The 21,806-nt window shown below is 54.4% G+C and overlaps 8 protein-coding genes across 8 annotated transcripts; 5 read left to right on the top strand and 3 right to left on the bottom strand.

Moving 5' to 3' along the window:
- Positions 1–110: 110 nt before the first annotated feature.
- J4E92_005144 (uncharacterized protein) lies at positions 111–1,618 on the bottom strand (the record flags this gene model as incomplete). Its single annotated transcript, XM_051496528.1, has 2 exons — positions 111–786; positions 855–1,618. 2 exons carry the CDS (start codon positions 1,616–1,618, stop codon positions 111–113), a joined length of 1,440 nt encoding a protein of 479 aa, XP_051353248.1.
- Positions 1,619–2,755: 1,137 nt separating this feature from the next.
- Positions 2,756–3,445, top strand: J4E92_005143 (uncharacterized protein; the record flags this gene model as incomplete). The annotated part of the gene is made up of 1 exon (XM_051496527.1): positions 2,756–3,445. One exon carries the CDS (start codon positions 2,756–2,758, stop codon positions 3,443–3,445), a length of 690 nt encoding a protein of 229 aa, XP_051353247.1.
- Positions 3,446–3,750: 305 nt separating this feature from the next.
- On the top strand, positions 3,751–4,695 carry J4E92_005142 (uncharacterized protein; the record flags this gene model as incomplete). Its single annotated transcript, XM_051496526.1, has 2 exons — positions 3,751–4,312; positions 4,370–4,695. The coding sequence occupies 2 exons, from the start codon at positions 3,751–3,753 to the stop codon at positions 4,693–4,695; spliced, it is 888 nt and encodes a 295-aa protein (XP_051353246.1).
- A 113-nt stretch (positions 4,696–4,808) lies between these two features.
- On the bottom strand, positions 4,809–5,393 carry J4E92_005141 (uncharacterized protein; the record flags this gene model as incomplete). The annotated part of the gene is made up of 1 exon (XM_051496525.1): positions 4,809–5,393. One exon carries the CDS (start codon positions 5,391–5,393, stop codon positions 4,809–4,811), a length of 585 nt encoding a protein of 194 aa, XP_051353245.1.
- Positions 5,394–6,615: 1,222 nt separating this feature from the next.
- Positions 6,616–10,945, bottom strand: J4E92_005140 (uncharacterized protein; the record flags this gene model as incomplete). Its single annotated transcript, XM_051496524.1, has 2 exons — positions 6,616–10,502; positions 10,555–10,945. 2 exons carry the CDS (start codon positions 10,943–10,945, stop codon positions 6,616–6,618), a joined length of 4,278 nt encoding a protein of 1,425 aa, XP_051353244.1.
- A 531-nt stretch (positions 10,946–11,476) lies between these two features.
- On the top strand, positions 11,477–13,123 carry ECM14 (putative metallocarboxypeptidase ecm14; the record flags this gene model as incomplete). The annotated part of the gene is made up of 1 exon (XM_051496523.1): positions 11,477–13,123. The coding sequence occupies one exon, from the start codon at positions 11,477–11,479 to the stop codon at positions 13,121–13,123; it is 1,647 nt and encodes a 548-aa protein (XP_051353243.1).
- Positions 13,124–13,599: 476 nt separating this feature from the next.
- J4E92_005138 (uncharacterized protein) lies at positions 13,600–15,200 on the top strand (the record flags this gene model as incomplete). The annotated part of the gene is made up of 2 exons (XM_051496522.1): positions 13,600–15,054; positions 15,105–15,200. 2 exons carry the CDS (start codon positions 13,600–13,602, stop codon positions 15,198–15,200), a joined length of 1,551 nt encoding a protein of 516 aa, XP_051353242.1.
- A 4,273-nt stretch (positions 15,201–19,473) lies between these two features.
- On the top strand, positions 19,474–20,376 carry J4E92_005137 (uncharacterized protein; the record flags this gene model as incomplete). Its single annotated transcript, XM_051496521.1, has 3 exons — positions 19,474–19,952; positions 20,008–20,243; positions 20,294–20,376. The coding sequence occupies 3 exons, from the start codon at positions 19,474–19,476 to the stop codon at positions 20,374–20,376; spliced, it is 798 nt and encodes a 265-aa protein (XP_051353241.1).
- Between the last annotated feature and the right edge of the window lie 1,430 nt (positions 20,377–21,806).

Below are 21,806 nucleotides of genomic sequence, written 5' to 3'. Positions count from 1 at the left end.
ATGTATGTAAGCGGCAAAGTGCTTCATGACTTCTATTCACCCCTGGTGGGGAAAATCTTGCATGAGAAAAGCATCTATAAGTCGACATGATGTTGCATTTTTGGTCGACTTCAAATAGCTTCAACAACCCGTTGTTCCACTGTCTCCATCAGTGCAGTCAGAGCACGCCGATCCTCCTCCTGGAGGTCTGTCTCTTGCCTACGCTGAGCTTCTTCTTCAAGTTCAGGCTCGTAGACGTCCCACCCGATTGGCTCGAATCCCGGTGGTTTGCGACAGTCAAGGGAGTAGTAAGCATTCATGGGGTGATCGGGCCGCATGTTGTAGCGGCTATCGAAGGGATAATCCTGCGAATAGCCCGACTTGAAGTACCGAAGACGTTGGAGGCCAACTCGGAAGCGTTCGAATAGATGATGCCAACGAATATCCGGCTCCATCTCCCATTCAGGTCCATAAGAAAGACCGAAGCTGTCAAACTCATCGTCACCCTCATCATCACTCCCTTCGTCATCCTCATCATCAGTCTCGTCGTCACCCGTTTGTGGAAGCAGCTGAGGGAAGTTCGCTTTCATTCCCCTGTCGAGCAAAGCCAGATAACGAACAACACCGCAACCGCAAAGAAGTAGAGTTTCCAGTGTAGCTCCATGCGCGACGATCCAGTCGACCTGCCAGTCATGCGCGATGGTCCAATTGCCAAAACACAACGACTTGAGGTGTGGAAACGGTTCGACCTCTCGGAAGTCCGTGAAAGGCCAGACGCCCCAGAGGCAGTCGCAATCGAGCGTAAGACTAGAGAATGATTCGCAAAATCAGAACATGACTCACATATAGCTCCAGACTTGTACAGAGAGACTTACCGTGTGAGTTGGTTGGTGGTGGGCTTCAACCAGTACTTCGGGAGAAATCGCCTTAGACCATTGTGCTGCGCATCTGCATAGGTGCTCGGTCCACCCTCCGGTTCCACGTGGTACCTCAGAATTCTCAGTCGCAATTCTGTCAAGCGCTCTCTGACGGCCAGGAAGCTTTTTGATTCCATGACATCCTGAGGCATTGCGTCCTGCAAGTTCTGGATCGTAAGACTCTCGAAGCTCTCGCTTTGCGCCAAAGCCTGGAAGCAAAGGTCCTGGATCTTCGTCCGGAAACTCTCATCCTCTCTAATCTGCAGCATAGTATCTCTGTATCTGGTATGAGTGTAGTCCTCCACGGTGCAAATACTCGAGAACTTTAGCTCTATCCGCTTCAAACTCTCCAACTGTGGAAGTTGTGTGATGGCGTCGGCAAAGGTACAGAGAATGTCTGGTCCATCCGCTAGATATTTCCCGTTGTCGTCATCGTCGTCATCCTCCTCCTCATCCTCGTCCTCCTCATTCTGCTCCCTGTCGGGGTGCTCGGAAGTATTGATGATGGCATGACGTACATGCTTTCGTAAAGAGGAATGAATGATATTCAAGAATCTTTCAGGGCTGTTTCCGACGTTCGTGAAGGATACTGTACGGAAGAGACTCTCGGAGGCCAATTCGTGGAATCTTTTGTTTACCAGGCGAAGGGCCTTAAGTGTCGCCAAATCATCGGAAAGGAAATCGATGTAACCCCGTTGGAGTTCGACAGGTAGTTGGATCATTGCGCTTGCCTACCTGGGTGAGCAGCAAGTGTTTTGGCTATGACCATGGTGGACGCGAGTGGCCCTTTTGTACCTAGGTAATTACCTAGGCGCAGCACAACACGTCATTTCGCCTTGCATGAAGCTGCAGCATTCGATAAGAGGTACATATCGCTACAGCCCAATTTAGGTATAATGTAAGTCATCTGTCAGGCGTGCAAGTCTAAGGATCTTGGTTGCCTAATCATACGGTTGGGACCACGCTAGAGCCTTATAGGTATACCTGCAGGCCACATCGCCTTTTCTTCTCGAACTATGGGAGACACCACGTTCTCTTCACGACACTACTACCGCCATCGGCTTCTCGTAATGAACACTTTCCAGACTTTACCGATCACAATCCGTGAGCAGATTTATCACGAGCTCTTGACCTACACTCCAGCTGGATACAACGATCCGTATCTTTCAGATGCCGAGACGGGACGTGTAGTAGCTCCAAGACCCGGAACCCGCTGCTTAGATGTACCTCCTCAGACGTCTGCACCCTCATCGCCATTATGTAAGCTGCTTACATTGAGCCGGCAAATCAACGCAGAGATCTTCCAGTTTTTGAGACTTCAATTGTGCGTGGTTGTCAAAAGTAATCACCCAAAGTTTCTTCGGAGCATCTTCGACAAAACAATACCCGTGCTACCCGGGTGTCCAACCTACAACTCCCGCGGCCGCCGGGTGGATTGCCCGCGCGTACCACTTATCTCACAACTGCAATCCTGCGATGAGATTGTCAAGAAGGACTTTTCAGGTTTTCCTGTGGCAATGGAACTCGAATTTCACACGACCCGCAACCTCTACCCCATTCCTATGGAGAATACATCATGTTTCTTGCTGCCAGCCTCGAGCCTGCCGATCTTGATCCGTATTGGCAAAGGTCATCAAAATCGGTGAGTAATTGCAGTTCTCATTATACCATGAAGGCGGATCTTAACCTGCGTCAGGTTCGGAAGCACTTCCCTATATGTGTCGCTTTTTGAGACATTCTCACACACGCTTGAACGAGCCCAAGAGATCCTCATTGAACCTCTGCTGCTTCCCATTTCGAAGGCCCGCCTTAGATTTCACATTGTGAGCACCAATGACATGATCACTTCTCCTTGGGCCATGAAGTTAAGAGAGCACTTGATGAAAGAGTGGCCTGCTGTTTACTATCTTGACCATCTGGATAATATGAAGCATGCTCGTATGGCCTATGTATATCTTTTCGACTACATACGCAACGATACATCGAGGGACGGGGTTCTTGAATTATGGCTCCGGACTTGCGAAATCGCTGCTGGGGAAATACAAGCCCTCTGCCATCGCGCAGGTATATTGGAGTCGAAAGAGGAAGACCCAACTGGTTCATCCGACAGTGTGGCATTGCTCCAGAAAGCGCGCAAGGAGGCTGAAGACGCGATCAGTTTCTTATCTGATCAGCCCATGCGTGCGCAAGAAGCGTCGCTAGCTTCAAAAAAATGGCAGCTTGAAGTTGGCAAGCTCAAATCTCTGTTGAGCTTCAGGGCACATGTTGTTTGCAAAGCACTTGGGGATATGGACGCCGCCATTGGATACCTCGAGGAAGCCATCAAGCATGACCCTAACTGTGCGGAGGACCCAGAGGACCGACCCCCAAAGCCAGTCTTTGGTGTTGGTCACTTGGAAAATCCTTGGCGCGTCTCCAGCCGAATGCCACTCGGTAACGTATACCTCGTAAAGAACCCAGTAGAGATGCTGGACAAACTGAAAGCCGAGCGTGGAACAAGCAGCGAAGAGGACGCCTCCGGAGTGGTACGATGGGAGGTCCGTATGTAAAGACGTTTCAGAATCACATCATCGCGGGCTGAGTGCAAATTAAAGAAATGAACTGTTATCCTGAATGGTCACAGTGGAGTTCGCAAGTGACGCTAGCACCCCGCAAGCAGCTTCAAGATGCCGAGGTCCATGCCATCTCTCCACCACAGCTCTGCCGACATGGCTGAATCGACCTTGACGCGTCCGCGCATCTCTGTGCATATACACATACCTCCCTGAAGCCTGCCTAAAGTCGATCGACCTCACCTCTGCACCCATTTCCACCTCAGCCACCCCACAACCCTCCATCCACACCACCACCCACCATGACACACGCCGCCTCCAAAGACGACCTGCGCGTCAGCACGCTCTTCGACTACACCTCGCACGTCGTCCTCGTAACAGGCGGCGCCACCGGCCTGGGCGAAATGGCCGCGCAAGCCTTCATCCAAAACGGCGCGCGCGTCTTCATCGCATCCCGCAAAGAATCCGAACTCGCCTCCACAACCGCGCGCCTCAACGCCCTCGGCCCCGGAAAATGCTCCTACATCGTCGCGGACCTAAAAGACAAAGCTGGCTGCCTCGCTCTGTGCACGGAGCTGAAGAAGCAAACGGACCGCCTGACGGTGCTGGTGAACAACACGGGCGCGAGCTGGGGCGACGATTACTACAACTATCCGGAACATGCGTGGGATAAGCTGTATGCGTTGAATGTGAAGAGTATATTCTATATGACGGTGGAGTGTGAGGGGTTGTTGGCTAAGGGGGCGGATGCGCATAATCCAAGCAGGGTTATTAATATTGCTAGTATGGCGGGTATTACGACTGTGGATGTTACGACGGGGGAGGGTGGGGGGTTGAGTAATCCGGGGACTGGGACTTATAGCTGTACGTTCGCTATCGTTCTTACTTTTGGCGAATCACTCTTACTGACGAACTCTATAGATGGCCCTGCAAAGGCAGCATGCATCCACCTCACCAAGATGCAAGCCTCGAAGCTTGCCTCAAAGAATATCATGGTCAACGTCATTTGCCCAGGCGTTTTCCCCTCGCGCATGACGAACTTCGGGTTGGAGAAATTCGCAGATGCTTTGACGGCGGGACAGCCGACTGGCCGTATTGGCAAGCCGAGTGACTTTGGTGGACTGGTCTTGTTCTTGAGCAGTAAAGCGAGTGCGCATATCACGGGTAATGCCGTTGAGATGGATGGCGGTGCTACGTTGACGGGGTGGAGAGGGAAGGTGGGTGGTAGTAGCGAGAGCAAGTTGTGAAACAAATGTGACGGGTATCATGTGATTAATTGACGACTTTGCTACGTATCGGCTAGAGGTATTCATGTCCAATATCCTTCCTTCATCTGCCCTACCAACGACCACCACATCTCCTACGAGAGCTGAGTAGCCAACTGCGTAACCTGATCCATAATCGCTTGATCCTCCCTGATGTTGTTCTCGATAACCTTGTCCCTCAAGTGGTCGACCTGCTGAGCTGGGTCCGTAGGCGGCTGGCCCCTCGCAGTCTGAATCCTCGAAATCTGCATCTCGAGGAAGAACTTGGGCGCCTTGATAATACCGAAGTTGCCTCCCGAGCTACGTAGACCGGCCTCAGTGGCTAGGTAAACATTGAGCGCGTCCTGGAAAGCTTCGAGGTTGGAGTCGGCGAGCGGTACAGCGGTGAAGAAGGTGCTGGTGGCGAACTCCATTGGTTTTTGACCAGAGGCAGCGAAGTTGATCTTGGAGAAGGTTTGGCCGCCAGAGGTCACGTCGGGGACGTTTTCGATTGTCTTTGTGTTGGCGTCGCAGGTGACCTTGTCTTGGATTTGTTGGACTACAGTGGCCGTCTCGCCTGGAAGGGCTTCGTTGCCAACAATGAAGCAGGCATTGCCTTGACGAGGTATGACATTCGCTGTAGGAGCAGCAATGACAAGACCACTGAGGAGCGTGAGGGCGGTGAAAGCGTGGGCGTACATCTTCGTTTTCGTTTCTGAAGATTCCGTCTTGTATGTATACGGCGAAATATGGAATATGTAACAACGTTGAATGGGTATAGTGATAATCAACGAGCGTTCAATAAAAGTAAGGTAAATACCCTAACCGGAGGGCAAGCAAAAGAACGAAAAAGAGAACGTAAGTGTAAAGACTGACTAGGGCGAACGACGAAATCGACGAAAGATCGATACTCGAAAACCCACAACGGCGGCCACACCCTTCTCTTATATAAAAACCACAACCACCATCGTGAGATCATACCCCCTCAGGCGCGTAAACGGCAACAAGGCACACCTCCCTGTATCACCAGTTCACGACCAAAACACTTCGCGACATTTCTGACAGGGCTGTCACGTCCACCTGGTAGGGGCCACCGCGACGTTTCTGGTTTGAGATGATCGATACCGTCTTCGCTTAGGCCCAAGGCGGCTGCCGAGCTCCGAGAACCTCACTGTTTCTACCAATAGCAGGTGGGTCGCTATTGTGCATCGTGGAGTGGGGCCTGATTTTTGGCGGACATGCGAAACGCGGTTTGGCTGTTGGAGGGCATGCAGGATAGCTTCAGGAGCGTATGCAGGATGGGGTTCAGGAGCGTGAGAAGGAGGTGTTCAATGCCGCTTTGCCCGAGGTGAGGGGATTGAGGCGCAGGGCGGGCGGGTTTTTGCAGACATGTGGGCAAGCGACTGAAGCGCAGTCATGGACCGCGGTCATGCATACCAGTTGAGGTGTGGTGGAGGAGTCGGTACTGGTAACGGGAAACGGTTCTGGAAGGCTGGGTAACTGATTCGTACTAGCGCCATCATCACGGAGCCGGCACAACGGCACTGAACACCATAACAGCACACGTATAAGTCGGTAGTTCGATATTTTGATCCACGAAGGGAACATCGTAATTCACATACAAACAGCAGCAACACTGGTATCGACCGTATGCCCTGACACCAAGCCCTACTTTGCTTTCCATCAATCCTAATCTCGAGCAAACGCCAATCCGAGAGTCCGTCTATGCATGTATAAAAGCGCCCCCGTCGCGTTTCCAATTCAATGCCCGCATGCGCCATGCTTTGTGCGTACAAGTTCCGAAGAAGAGTATGTAGAATAGACAAAGGAGAAACAGAAGCCGCTCAAGCGATGCTGGTATGACCATAAATCCACTTTTGAAATCCAGAATGCAAAGGAAATAAGAGAAGAGAGGAGTTTCTGTTAGGCTGGTGAGGCCTCGAGATTATGTATAGGCCGTTCCACGTGTTCGGTAACAGGGTCTTTGCCCTTCATCGTTGGTTGGTCGTCGGACGTTCGTTGCGTCTCTTCGGCAATGTCGCTCATGTCAGACTCGCTGTCAGAGTCGGATTGTTCTATTCTAAAGGACTCGCGAAAGTTTGCTGGCGTTATCGTCTGAGACGATACATGTCGCTGCTTTGTGGTACCTGCCGACAACTTCCGAGGGCGAAACGGGTCATTGTCTTCGCTTCCTGGAGAAAGCGCAGCTGCCGTGCCATCCCGCTCATCGGCAGAGATCGCTTCGGCAGCCTCCTGGAGTTGTTTCTTCGCCGCCAAGCGCTCTTCGGCTGTGGTGTTGTGCCAGTCGGAGCCGAATTGAATCACAGATGCCTTCTTGCCGTGGACTGTAAAGCTGCCCTTGCCGCGCGCCAGTCCCTCGCTCTCGGTATTATCGCTCGCGAGCGTGATTGTCGACGACGAGTCTCTGCTCTTGTGGCTGCGGCGGTGAGAAGAGCTGCCACGGGACTCTCGAAGAGTGCGCTGTAGACTTCTTCTTTGCTTTGTGTGAGACCTGGGCGATCCTGTCAAAGCAGCAAGGGATTGTTCGTAGTCAGAATCAATGACAGGCTCTGGTCGGGGGCTCTCTCCAGGTGTCGGCTCTGGTGACATGGGCTCCAAATCACCCGCCTCGCCTGGAGGCGGAGTCGCGTACCGAGACCCATCCTCAGAGTCCGAGTCAGAATCGGAGCCTAAGGTGCCATCGCCAGTCGTCGATATTGAAGGTCTGTGATCGGAGGGATACATCCTCGGTGAATGTGCCGAAGAGCTCGCAAATGAGCTTCGACGATCAGATGAGCCAGGGCCAAACATAGGCCCAGGTTGAAATTGGGCCGATGGATCCCTGGGGCTCGATTGCCGAGATGTCTCCGGTGGTGTCTTGAATGCTTCATCTCCACCGAATTCAGTCTCCCTAGAGGACTTGGTTCCTGGTCGGCCCGGTGAGGTGGGAGACAATGGAGCTTGCTTGTTTCCGCTGTTCATTGAGCTGGTCTTGGAAGTCAACCGCGCTAATCCACTAACTTTCGACGCTCTGTGCGACAGCTGTTGAGGCGAGACTTGCGGCTGTTGAATAAATTCCGAGGGCTGGTCATCTTGCGCTTGTTTATCTGCGAGGCCTTTTCTCTCGTCCTCCAATTCTTGAGCAAGTATGTCACGATGACATTTCATCCGCCAAATGTCGATACGAGTCCACTTAAGCTTGGCTGATAACCGACCGGCAGCGTGTATGACCAGTTCGCGAGTTTTCGGTTGAATAGGCGCAAGAATCTGGAGATGTCTTGCATCTCGTAAGCGTGCTTCCAACTCTTTGATAGCATTGGTGAGCTTGTCCTCGGACTCCGTAATGCGCACCTGCATGAGATCTTTCCTAGCGTTCATCATCTGTTGTGCAAACTGATTGTCGATCTTGCCACTTGTTATGGTGACTTCGCCAGTGGCCGTTGGTATCGTCTTGGTCGAGTGGGATGACTCCAGGCGCCGCATGCCACGGTTCTTCTGGCCTTCGTACAGCCCGCCAATCATGCCTCTTGACCGAACACCCAGTGTTTCAAACGCAGCAGTATAATTCAGCACACCCAGCCACTCGTTCAGGTCCTTCTCGTTGTCGGCCAAGAATGTCTCCTCGCCTGCCTTGGAGAACATGACAAACGCATTCTTATGTTTCTTGTATGTGGCGTCGACAAGCGCAACCGCACCGTCCATCGGGATGATGTGGTCTTGCTTGAAGTCGGGTAGGGCAGGCTGGAATATGACCGGGCCTGTGTCGCCGCGCTTGAGATGTTGCTCGTGCTGGCTCATCAAGTTCTTCGTCCAAGTAGAGTTCCGGAATAGAGACAACCCCGATCGAGTGAGAACGGCTCCCCATTCCTGCCATGGCGATCGGGCCTTCTTCTTCTTCGTGTCCTTTCTCCACAAAACTCCCACTTTTGTCACTGGCATTTCGACGATGCCAACCGAGGTGCCGAAGGGATTCTCTTGGGCGGCTTCAGACATGAAGGCTTCCGGTCTCGATCGCGAAGATACAATCTGTATCACGCCGTATTTGGAGAACAACTTGTAGATGTTCTTGGTGTCTAGCGTCGCGGTCGTGCCCGTGTAGTTGTACGGGTCGTCTAGTTGCATCACGTCTCGGATCGTGGGTCGGAGTGCGTCCAGCTTGCCTTCGAAGATTAATGTGTACGGATCGATGGGCTCCTTCGCGGCTTTCCGCGCGGGGTCGTTCATTGGTCCTTTCAGGACAGCGACTCTCTTGCTTTTCTTCGAGGTGATGTTCTTTAGGTCGACCTCGTCTTCAATGTGAATGAATGGAGTGTAGACAATGTTGTCGTAAAAGCAGCCGAGGACGTCAGCCGAGACGCCATCGCAGGACGAGTTCTTGATATAGTCGGGCCTTTGCATTTTCCGTTTGTTGTTCTTGTTGAAGACGTCTGTGTGAAGAATGATAATGGAGAAAGATATGAAGTAGGCTTTGTCTGTGTTGATGTAGATGCCGGGGTTGCATTCGTGATACCGGTCGGCGAAACCCTGAAGGACACGGTCAATTTGTTGTGTCTCTTTGGGTAGTTCAACCTGCATGAGCAACTTGCGAATCGCCATGTCGATTGGGTCGCCAAAGAAGGCAAACTTCCGCATGTAGCTTCTAAGTACGGCAAGCAGGAAGGGGTCGTCGGTCTTGCTTAGGTAGCTGGCAACGACGCTCTTATCGAAGTTATTCGCCTCGATTCGTTCCAAGTACCGTCCAGGTGTCTCGCCTTCTTCACGCTCTGGTAGAATGAGTGTTTCCCGGCTGATGTTCATCGAGTTTTGGTGCGATGACAAGCCTGAGCTTCCTAGAAACCCGTGAGCAGGTGAACCATGCCGGGGTGAATGGGGCTCGGAGTTCTGACGAAATCTTGAACTCAAGCCAAACAGATTGCTGAAGCTACTTCTTCCTGCCGTAGAGGTCGAAGTCCTTCCGCTGGGCCCGCCAGGTGGTGTTGGCGAGCCTGCGCCGTCGGACCGCCCGCCCAGAGATCCCATCGTGGATGAGCGCCCCCTAAGACCCATTCGTGCAGGACCATTGTTGTTTGGCGAGGAGCGGGCGGATCGGCTTGACCGGTACGAGTCGTTGCGAAAGAGAGTACCTGAACCGGGTGAGGCCAAATTCAGAGCACCAGCAGCAAGAGCAACTTGCGATGCAGAAGGGACTGGTGGCGTCTGTGTCCCAGGTTCTCCATAGTTGAGACGACGCGCGGTCAGGGGCGGGCTTTCGGTGATTGAATGATCGGTCGAGGCAGAACTCCTCGCGCCCGTAGACGCACGTGGTGTCGCAGGCGCCGTGTCGGGGAATTGCGGAGGCTCGATCTTCATAGGGAGTGGGAATAAGGATGCGCGTTGTTTTCGACGCCCAAAGCCAAATCGTGAAGAGCCAACGCGGGCCGGGTGCGAGGGCCGTGAGGTAGTTTCGAAAGAAATGTGTCCGCCGGAGCTTCCATCTGATCGCGACGACTCGGAGGCCCTGGTGGCAGGCGGCGCCAGCGAACTCGCGCTTTCCACCGACTCGCGCGAATCGGCAAGCACGTCCGGTCGGCGATGGCTGCTCGTCGACGCGCGCTCCTTCTCGTCCAAGAGGTCCCCAGTGCTCTTCTTGAAGCCTAGTGGCTTGCGCTTCTTGTCCATCGACTTTCGCAGTGTGGTCGGTTTCTCAAACGTCGTCGGGTCAAAGGAGCGCCTGCGCAGGGCGAATTGCTGCATCCTACTCCGCCTGGGCGCGATCTTGGCCTCGTCCTCGTGGTCTGCCACGGTCGGTGCAGTGGTGATGATGGCGGGCGCTGTGGCTTTACGTCAGTACACACACCTCCGACATTGAATACGCATACGTACGCGCAGGAGTGCCCGGCATGCGAGGAACGGGCGGTGCATCGTCGTCCCTTGCGGCGTGTTCCTTTGCCTTGGCGGAGAGCTGGGGGTCCGAGGCATGGCGGAAGCGCATCAGACTGAAGCGCTTGGTGTTGGGCGTGTGTTCCTGTACGGGCGGAGAAGGCGGGGAGTCGTCATCATCATCATGGCCGGTCGAGGGCCGCGCCGTGTCGGTGGACGTGGGGCGGAAGCCATCCTCAGAGGCGGCAATGCGACTGGCGTCGAGGTTCTCCTGCGACCTGTCGAAGCGCGTGTCCTTGTCGGCGCGCCGGTGGAAGAAGCCGGCAGGGTCGAGGGTGCTCCGTCGCTTGAGGTCTCGTTCGCTGCGGCCGGGGCGGAGGGAGCGCAGAGGCATGGCTGCTCGCGCCGACTAGCAGCTCATGAAGGCAGATACGGGGTCACGGTGCGGTACATGGCACAGCGGAGAGGGGCAGTGAAGGGCGTGTCGGGGTCTCTTAGGATGGCTCGGATGCGGCACGCCTGTAAGGCTGAGGGAGTGCTGCTAGGATTAGTCGGGGAGGTGAGATCAGATATCGATGGCGTGGACCCGGCACGGCGTCAGACACGTAGTGGGAATAACAGTCTCGGGCTGTATAGGGGGAAGATAGCAGGTCGCAGGCCTTAGGGTAGCAGATCAGCTGTCACCAAGGCACTGACGAGCGCACTGGTCCTCTCTGCTGTGCAGTGGAGGCCTCCTAGCGCTCGCTGGCGTCAACGTAAACCTTGGCCTGGCCGCGCGCCTCTGGAGCTGCACCAGCCACACCACGCCCACGTTTCTTCCAAGCATCGCCAGGCACACGACACCTTCTCCACCCCTTCCCGGCGCTTGCTGGCCACGACCGCATCGCATACTCGGCCTCCGCCTGTTTGGCTCCCCACCGCCAGAATGCGCCAGCCCGTTTGCGCGCTGCTGAGCATGCTGCTCCTCGCGCCCTCGCTCGCGGCCGCCGCCCCGCACGATGCAGCGCCGTCCCCGTACGATGCAGGAACATTTGCTACGACCCACAATGCGCCGCCGCGACCATGGCGCAGGCTCTCCGACGCGATAATCCGCCGGATATGGAAGTTGCCAGAGGACCAGAAGAGTCTGAACGGGGAAAACACGCAGACTGTTGTCGATGCGCTGGGTGACAAGCTGGTCGCGCAGTACAGTGAAGATGTCGTCTTGCGGTTCAAGATACGCACGGCGGAGGAGGCCTCGGCGCTGGCGGATGCAGCAGACGTCCTCTTCCTCGACGTCTGGGAGTTCAATGAGGACTGGGCAGACGTGCGCGTGTCCAAGGACGTCGTGCCTTCCCTGCTCGGGCTGCTGCCTCCGTCGCTCAAGGACGCCCACGAACCACTCCTCCAAGACCTCGGCCTCGCACAGGCAATCTTCAACACCTACCCGTCCACCGAGACGACACCCGTTCCCGACAACGATCGCTTCTCGTCAAATCTCCGGCCGTCCCCGCGCTCGGGCAAGGGCAACATCTTCTTCCAAGACTACCAGCCCCTCTCCGTCATCAACCCCTGGATGAGCCTCATGGCCTCCATGTTCACGACGCACGTCCGCCGCATCAACATTGGCATTAGCTACGAAGGCCGTGACATTCCCGCTCTGCGTGTCGGCGTGCACCCCACGAACAACGAAGAGCCGTCCAAGCCCCGGAAAACCATCCTTGTCACCGGCGGCATCCACGCCCGTGAGTGGATATCCACAAGTACCGTCAACTACCTGGCCTGGAGCTTCATCAACGCATACGGCAAAGACCGTGAGATGACGCGTCTTATGGAGGAGTTCGATTTTGTCTTCGTCCCAACCCTGAACCCAGACGGATACGTCTACAGCTGGGAGACCGATCGTCTATGGCGCAAGAACCGCCAACCCACCAGTCTGCGATTCTGCCGTGGCATCGACCTCGACCGCAGCTACTCGTACAAATGGGACGGCGATGCCTCCCAGTCCAACCCCTGCAGTGAATCTTTCCCCGGCAACACCCCATTCGAGGGTGCAGAGTCAGCACGCTTTGCCGAATGGGCCAAGAACGAGACTGAAAACAATGTTGACATTATTGGCTTCTTAGATCTGCACTCGTACTCACAACAGATTTTGTACCCATACAGCTACTCATGCGACGAGGAGCCTCCATCAATCGAGGACCTTGAGGAGCTTGCCATGGGCCTGGCGAAAGCCATTCGCGTTTCCCGCAAAGGCCAAACGTACAAGGTCACATCAGCCTGCGAAGGCAATGTAGCCTTTGCTGGCCAGAAAAAGTCCATTTTCCCGCGCATTGAATCGAGCGGCGGCAGTGCATTAGACTTTTTCTACCACGAATTGAAAGTCAGGTACTCGTACCAGATCAAACTGCGAGACACGGGCAGCTACGGATTTCTGCTGCCCAAGGAGAACATTATACCCACCGGAGAGGAGATGCTGGACGCGTTGTTGTACTTTGGGCGTTTTATGTTGGGAGGGGTTGGCATTGTCAACCAGGAGCAGCCTGCTCAAATTGTTAAGCCCTCACTCGAAACTGAGATCATCGAGTTGTAGTCTATAGTTTCCTTAATACATTCTTCTAGGCCTGACTACGCACATTGCGTAAAGTCATAACCGATTTCATGCATTAGTGCCCGTATGCCGATCCTTGAGAAGCGAACGCATCCATGGATGCCAACTCTGTACAAACTCGCACAAGCGCGAAGGCGTTAAAAACAACCTTGACAGTCGCACAGCAGCCAGGTTCCTGGATGTTGGTTTTTAACGGCCGCCATGCAGGTAGCGTTCTCTTGCACGTGGGAGGCCCGTGCTGCGACCGTTAGTCCAAGCATAGATCCTTACAACGTCATGGCTCGAAGTCTCGTCGACACAAACAGCTTACGCGCCTGTCACCCACCGCATCCACTAACGCCCGTCTATGGCGCCGACTGAACTCCGCGGCATCTGCGACTGTGACATTCTCTCTTTCTAGTGACACTTTCACCTTCGCTGTTGATTCGCACCATCGTTGAATTGGCCGAACAGCCGCCATGGCGTCCAGCTCCACCGAAACGACTCCCTTGGTCTCGTCCATGTCGAGCTCAAGCCGAGCGATACCCCCGAAGCCACAGCGCACCGTCACCTTCAACCCAACCGTCACATCTACCAGTCCCAAACCACCAGCGTCGCGATCGTTATCGCACAGTGCCTCGTCTTCCGGCCATGCTGCCACCACCCAGGGCGGGCAGCCAATGCTGTCGACGCTGAATAGTAAGCTGCGGAGAAGGAACAGCTCTGGCGCCCCAGCCAGGATACCTCCCGCGCCGGTGCCCAAGATTGGACCGCAGCGAACGACGAGAACTGCGCAGAAGCTCAAGCTGCTTCCTGACCCGGCCGCGGATGAAGCCGAAGACGAAGAGAGTGGACGCGATGTCTATGTACAATACACCAGGATAAAGGATCCGACTGCGCGAAGAGATGCTGCCCGTCTCGGCAAGGCCGACAGAGAGCGGTTGCCCAGGGTGACGGCATACTGTACTGCGGCCTCGTACAAGCTCGACGAGATGATGCGATTCTTGAAAGGCAAGCAGAAGATCAGAGGAGCGGCGCCCAAGCGCTTCGACGAATGCATATACTCGCCCTACAACTACGGATCGACAAAGGGCCCAGAAGACGTCAGTAGCACTGCCGTACTCGACGGCTTCACGGAAGAGAGACCGAGAAGGTTCTCAGACAGCGCCATTGAGGTTGAACACGAGAACGAGAGAAGGAGGCAGGATCTCATCGACTTGCACGACGATGGCGACGCGCCGGATATCGCGAACGAACAAGCCATCGGCCCCAGACGGCCGTCGATCACGCACGCCGACTCTGACCCTCAAATGGACGCGCCCGACTTCGATACACGCGTCCATACGCCCGAGGTATTCCTATTTGAGTACGGCACTGTTGTAATCTGGGGCATGACACTGCAGGAGGAGAAGAAGTTCTTGAAGGAAATCGCCAAGTTTGAAGTGGACAAGCTCGGCAAAGATGAGATTGAGACGGAAGAGTTCAACTTCTACTACACGCGCGAGTACCAGGCCCGGATATACAACGACTTCATTAGTCTGCGCGACAAGAAGAACTACATGATCAAGCTAGCGATTAGTCACGGTCTTTCCCAGAGTGTCAAGACGTCGCTGTTCGAGGACCTGGTCGACAACACTATCGACGAGACGAAGGACATCCCAGCTGAAATCGCCAGCTCCGGCAAGATCAACCTGAACAAGAAGCAGATCAACATGCAGATTGGAGAATTGTTCATTCTCCGCATTAGTATACATCTGCAAGGATCGGTTCTTGATGCGCCCGAGCTCATGTGGGCTGAGCCGCAGCTAGACCCGGTATATCAAGCTGTGAGAAGCTATCTGGAGATGGACCAGAGAGTTAGTCTCTTGACCGAGCGACTCAACGTCATCGGAGACTTGCTTGCTGTCTTGAAAGATCAGCTGACCGTCACTCACGTAAGTATCTAACTTGTGCTTTTTTGCCGTACATCCGCTGACCAACATAGGGTGAATTGCTCGAGTGGATCGTCATCATTCTCATTTTTGCTGAGGTCTTGGTGGCGGCCATCAACATCTTTGTCGACCTGCACGCTGCGGACTAGACTGCACGTGTATTGTATATATTCCCCGGTGTACGATATGTGGTTCACTGCGCGCGAGGGTTGGGCTTATTCAAAAAGTCAAATGCACGGCGTTGGCTGCGGGTATTTGTTATTGTTGCAGGATTATTCTTTATGAAGGCGGAACGTATGGCGGAACTGGAGAAAGCAAAGTGAAAGCAGTAGTCGATAGTGAAGTAATACAGTGGATGTCGCATTGCTAGGCTATCTATCACGCAGGCGGCGGAGATGAGCAGCTCCGCCCGCTGAACCCTGTCGCGCCCCATCTTTCCGTATGCGACCCTTTTGAGCATTTCACCGCATGCCGTCGCCCTCCACCCGTCCTGAGCCCCAATGAGCCGTCCCAGATGAGTTGGAATCTGCTAGAGCGCTTTATAGAATCTGAGCACTTCAACCAAGATCCGAGCCTCGCAGTAGCATACCTTGCGTGAGTCCCCGTCCCCTCCCCGTCCCCGTCCCATGTGCCCCGAAGCCACCGTTGCCCGCAGCACCGCCGCACGCAGCGCCCTTCACCTCCACCCACGTCCGCATTGGGGCCCGTTGCTGACCATGGCCGTGACCGCAGCCGGTATGCAGACCACGTCGGAATCCACTATGTGCTCTGTTCGAAGCTGCGCCAGTTCGCCTACGAGGAGCTCGAGTTCTTCCTCCCGCAGTACGTCGCCGCCTGCCCACCTCGACGAGACATGGACAGCTAGCTTACACACGCGGGGCACAGGCTCTGCCACCTGCTCATCAGCATCGACAATGAGTCCATGGCCCTGGAGGAATTCATAATCGACCTGTGCGAGGAGTCGGTCAACGGCGCGCTGTTGACCTTCTGGCTGTTCCAGACGTACCTGCACGACCTCGCCAGCGCGCCCAACTCGATTGCCTTCAAGACGTGCCGCCGCATCTACAACCGCGTCCAGCGCATCGTCTTCGGGTCCGCCGAGCCCCAGCGCCGCGAGAAGATCAAGGAGAACGTCCTGCCCGTCACGGTGCTCTCGAGCCTGGTCCTGGCGAGCATAGCCGCGCCCTTCCTCCCCGTCCACGCCGGACCCCTGGCCATTGCGCAGGCGCGGAAGCCACGGCCCGTCGAGGACATTATCTCGGACAATGTGCAGACGGCCAAGGTCGGGAGGAGCAAGACCGTCACGGGCAGTTCCTCACGCTCCAAGGAGAAGCGGATAGCGCAGCAGCACTCCGACCCCGAGGATGGGCGATCCGTCAAGGCTTCGTCTTCGCGGCCGCGTGAACCCAAGGACCTGCGGAAGGCAGCTGTACGGGCGCCAGCTGCTACACGGACCCCCTCGATGCAGCATCGCCCTTCGTTGCTGTCGATAGCCTCGGAGGCCCGGCTCAGCTCGTCGTCATTACCCGACTTCCGAGACCAAACGTCTTCTCCCCTGCCCACACCTCCCGCAACTGCTGGCCTCGGACCAGGCCCACTCCAGCATGGTTCTCGCAAGCACCCCGGGCTGCCACCGAGGCCCCTCTCCCCTACCGCCTTGTCCCGCGCGCAGAAGGTACGACTACTGCGATCCAACTACTTCCGGAACGAGACCCAGTTTCTCAGCGCGCTCGAGGACATCTCCAACCGCCTGGTTGTTGTGCCGAAGCCCGCGCGGCTGAGTGCCCTGAGAGCTGAACTAGCGTTGATCGCCCAGGACCTGCCGGCTGAAGTTGATATACCCTTATTATCGCCTCCGACTCTCAAGGATGGGATTCCGTCGCAAAGCCAGCACCACCGCATAGTGCGCATCAATCCGGCGGAGGCGACTAGTCTCAACAGTGCAGAGCGGGTACCTTATCTGCTCATGGTTGAGGTCTTGGAGGAGGACTTTGACTTTGATCCGGACACTGAACAGAACCAACAGCTGCTTGAGAAACTGATGCTAGAGAAGGGCACCTCGCGGAGACGACTATTTGACATCACTCATGCTGAGTATTCTGCCTTCGACCGCACGCCACCCAATGGATCAGACAGCGTGTTCGAGCCCGCTACTGGAGACCTGGGCAGCACCTCGCTCATCAAGGATATGGATGATACCGACCTTGCTTCCGGGATGGCACGCGTAACCTTACCTGCTGCGGCTGCCAATGGGAAAGCCACAGCCCCCAGGTCTTCTAGTGGAGCAAACACTCTGTCCTCTGTGGCCACCTTGTCTACACCACGAACTTCCGACTCGCAGATCAGCAGGTCGAACAGTCCCGGTCCGATCAGGCGAATGACGATTCCTGCGAATTTGAACCAGCGGAATCAATCAGCGGATCAACCAGACTTCTCCGCCCTTGCGACTCATATGCGCACCGCTGCCCAGATGCTTGCACAGCTTGAGGCGAGTGGTGCGAAACGGCCAAAGGGCGAAGTTGCAGCGATCAAAGCCAAGATCATCGCAAGCATGCAAAGCTTGGAAGAACAAAACTTCTTGAACGAGGACCAGGGCCCTACTTTTGACACGATCATGGCAGAGTCGGATCCCGCTGCAATCAGCGCCGAGCCAGAGGAGCTTGAGGATGGTTTGGCCGTCGCGACCAACACCGGTGCGGGGGCAGCTCGCATGGAAAACGATCTCAAAACCGGTGGTATGAAGCGGAAGGGCGATCGTGATGATCCCAGCGCCGCGACGTTCGGTGAAGAATGGAGCGCCAAGCGAGAACGAATACGGCGATCATCCCCATATGGAAATATGAAGAACTGGGATCTGATCAGTGTTATTGTCAAGACCGGAGCTGACTTACGTCAAGAGGCATTCGCGTGCCAGCTCATCGAAGTTTGCACCAAGATCTGGGAAGAAGCAAATGTGCCAGTCTGGACAAAACGAATGCGTATCCTGGTCACCGGCGAATCCTGCGGACTCATCGAGACCATCACCAATGGCGTATCCCTTCACTCTCTGAAACGAAGCTTGACGCTTGCCAGTATAGCAGCAGGCACCAACCCCCGGAAACGCATCGCAACCCTCAAAGACCACTGGCTCAAGACTTTCGGCGAGCCAGACTCAGAAGCCTACATCGCCGGTGTCGGTTGCTTCGCGCGTTCCCTAGCCGCCTACAGCATGATATGCTACGTTTTGCAACTAAAAGATCGCCACAACGGCAACCTCCTCATCGACAACATGGGCCACATAATCCACATCGACTTTGGCTTCATGCTCTCCAACAGTCCCGGCTCCATGGGCTTCGAAGCCGCGCCCTTCAAACTGACGCAAGACTACGTCGACGTCCTAGGCGGTGTGACATCCCCGGCGTTCGACGAGTTCAAAACGCTGTGCAAGAAGGCGTTCCAAGCGCTCAGGAAAGACGCAGAGCGCCTGATCATGCTGGTTGATTTGATGAGCAAACAGAGCAGCATGCCATGCTTTGCTGCTGGCGCGGCGAGTGTGACGAATAGTCTGAGAGCGCGTTTGATGTTGCATTTGAGTAGGGAAGAGGCGGAAGGGTTCGTCGAGGAACTCGTTGCGAAGAGTGTGGGGAGTTATTATACCCGACTGTAAGTCTGACCTTTACCCTATACTTGTAGACGACATTTACTGACGACATGATAGTTACGATACTTTCCAGTACCGCACACAAGGCATATATTGAGTTTGTTGGTCGCTGCTTTGCATTTGTTTGGCTTGCTATAGGGCACTAGGGGTACACTTTGGGGGGTATTGCATTCCGTGGAGTATCTTACTGCGAGGAACAAAGTGAGGGATTCATGTTGCACGATTGGAATAGATGGACTGTTAGACGTGTGGAGTGCAAGTTTACTATACAATCCACCGTTCCTCTGATTTCGGCATAGTGCATGGTGAATGTCATTCTTTGATGTGTTGATCCTGTCTTCGGATCATACCGAGCTCTTTGCATACTATTTTGCTGCTATACCTAGGTACCCCGCATGTGTGCCGAGTTCAACACCCGGTCACACTAGCATATATGAAGCTTCATAAGGTTAAATACACCACACAAAGTGAACCGGCCCTACTACCTCGACCGTGAGTTAGACATCCATGTCAATAACTCGTTCGTACCTCATCTGGAGGCTGAAGGGCCGGTAGTGAGGCTACTCCGATACAGCTTAGTTTTGTGCCATGACCAACAGGTTTGCTAAAAGGGCTGGTCGCTGATCGGGCAATTACAAAATCTCATATGGAGCGGCTGAAGTGCAACCGAGGCTGAAGTAAATCTATGTGTAGGACTAGTATAAAATGAACTACAGAACCGTGTATCACTAATCAGACAAAATCCGTGTCCATTCTCCCGTACAAAACTCGTCGAATCCACCATGAGGCTTCTCGTCGCTCTATCCGCCGGTCTCCTAACCAGCGTCTCAGCCACCCCCGTCGGCACACCCACCCTCACCTCTCGCACCGCAACCACCGTCCAAGAAACCATCAGCCTCTGCACGCAATACGCCTACCACTCAGCCAACGGCTACGAAATCCTCAACAACCTCTGGGGCAAAGACGCAGCCACCTCCGGCTCCCAATGCACCTACTACGAAGGCAGCACCCCCTCCGGCGGCATCAAATGGAGCACAGATTGGGTATGGCAAGGCGGGCAGGACAACGTAAAGAGCTATGCCTACGCCGGTAAAATCCTGACCAAAGGGCAAAAGATCTCGCAGATTACTAGCATGCCAACGCAGGTGGAGTGGTCGTATAATCAGACTAGTAATGTGAGGGCGAATGTGGCGTATGATGTTTTTACTGCCGCGGATCCGAATCATGTCAACAGCAGTGGAGATTATGAACTCATGGTCTGGTAAGTTCTTAGCACATGCGACAACGATTCAGAAAGTAAGATTAACGTGGACAAGGCTCGGTCGGCTGGGAGGCGTATGGCCCATCTCACAAGCTGGAGCTCCTGTAGCAACCGTCACCATCGCTGGATACACATTTGATCTCTACACCGGTTACAACGGATCGATGCGCGTGTACAGTTTTGTGCGGGCTGGGAATAGTGATATCAAGAGCTTTAGTGCGGATATCAAGTTGTTCTTCAACTATCTGGAGCAGACTCAGCAGTATCCGGCGAGCACGCAGAATCTTATTGGTAGGTCGTTCCCACACGGTTAGAGCTGACTAATACTGATACACGAGTAGTCTACCAAATTGGTACGGAGGCTTTCACGGGTGGGCCTGCGAGGTGGTCGGCTTCGAGCTTCAGCCTTGATGTCAAGGTTTAGGATGTTGGATGGGTGAACAGGTCCCGCTCACCTAGCTTTCCAGTGCATGTTGGGGGATGCACCGAGCAATGATCTGGGAGGAATCTAGTTGGTCAGTGAGCTGGACAATAATAGCTATGCTCCGGTTTCATGTGAAAGATGAAAATGCTCTGGACTGGTGCTGCTTCAAAGACTGCGGTGCAGGACGTGTTCGAAGCGCAAGCCATTCTTAGAAGGTGGAAGTTCCCCATACTCCTTGAACCATCACCGTCTGAGGCCTTCACATGCCACTAAAACGGACTACAGCCTCGCATATGCCGCACAATTGCAACAGTCGTGAGCGTATCCCGGTCTCAGCCGCTAGCCACATTCCTACTCTTCTAGCTAGCATCGTACAGGGCCCATGTTAATTCCATTGCCTTGTACTATGATTGTAAGTGTTATACCCGCTACGTGGGGGCTAGTGATACTGCCTTTGAACGACGGGAATCGCAATATGCGGCTATCATTGGGGCATTGTTATCGTTGTCGTTGTCGTGGTGACTCACTCTGCCGCAAGTTCTTTGGATACGGAGAAAGGCGAGTATCGAGACATGTTCCTTGATCGCAAATTCACAGCTCACAGCATCCTCGTTGCCTGCCGAAGTCGGCTCTGATACGAATTTCCGCATGTCGCATAGTAACGTTGCCAACGAAGAAGCGGATGCTGTACGCGCGGGAGTCACCATTTGATTGGAGAAGTGCGGGTTTCATCCAGTGCTCATTTTTCGAGCAGAGAAAACGAAAGCCAACCGTTGTTCTCGGAAGTCCCCACCGAGGCGCGAACCGTTATCATGTGCTCGATGGTATTGTGGTAGAATGCCCATCTGCCCGTGTTCGTGTCACTGGTGAGCGTTCCGCGGCGCGGGAATGCTAAAAGCCTGGCGACACGACATGTTTCCAACCACAGCAAGGGAAGGTACCACTTGGCATGTTCCTTGACTGAGAATACACAGGTTGAAAGGTGATATTGCTCGTTATTATGAGTAACATCGTGGTAAAAATGCGGTTGGAGAGAGGACAAAAGATGCAAACTTTGGAGCGACTGTACTTAGAGCTTGATTTTGTGCAGAAGGTGATACCGAGGGCTGCGAACTCAATAATATGCCATCATGCAACGCAAATGTGCGGGATAGAAAGATAGGCCCCGCATATGCTGATCGCGTGTTGGCGATGGTGCTGTCGCGGTGTTTGGTACCCCTTCTGTCAAGCGGCTGGCTGTTGGTAGGATAAAATCGTCAAGCTGATGAAGACATTGCTATGCGTGCGACTGTGTAGCACGTGGTCCAGATCACCGAACAATTGCAATGACTGTTTCGCACCATTACATCAGCGACGTCGACCTCCAAAAGATAAGCCTGATGCATACTTGGGCCTGGGCGGTATAATTCGTCGGCGTCAACCTCCGCATC

The sequence above is a fragment of the Alternaria infectoria genome, assembly GCF_024043175.1.
Source record: "Alternaria infectoria strain BMP 0036 chromosome Unknown scaffold_7, whole genome shotgun sequence".
NCBI lineage: Eukaryota > Fungi > Ascomycota > Dothideomycetes > Pleosporales > Pleosporaceae > Alternaria > Alternaria infectoria.
Note: the sequence above shows the minus strand (reverse complement) of the source record. Positions and strands in the feature narration are given on the sequence as shown.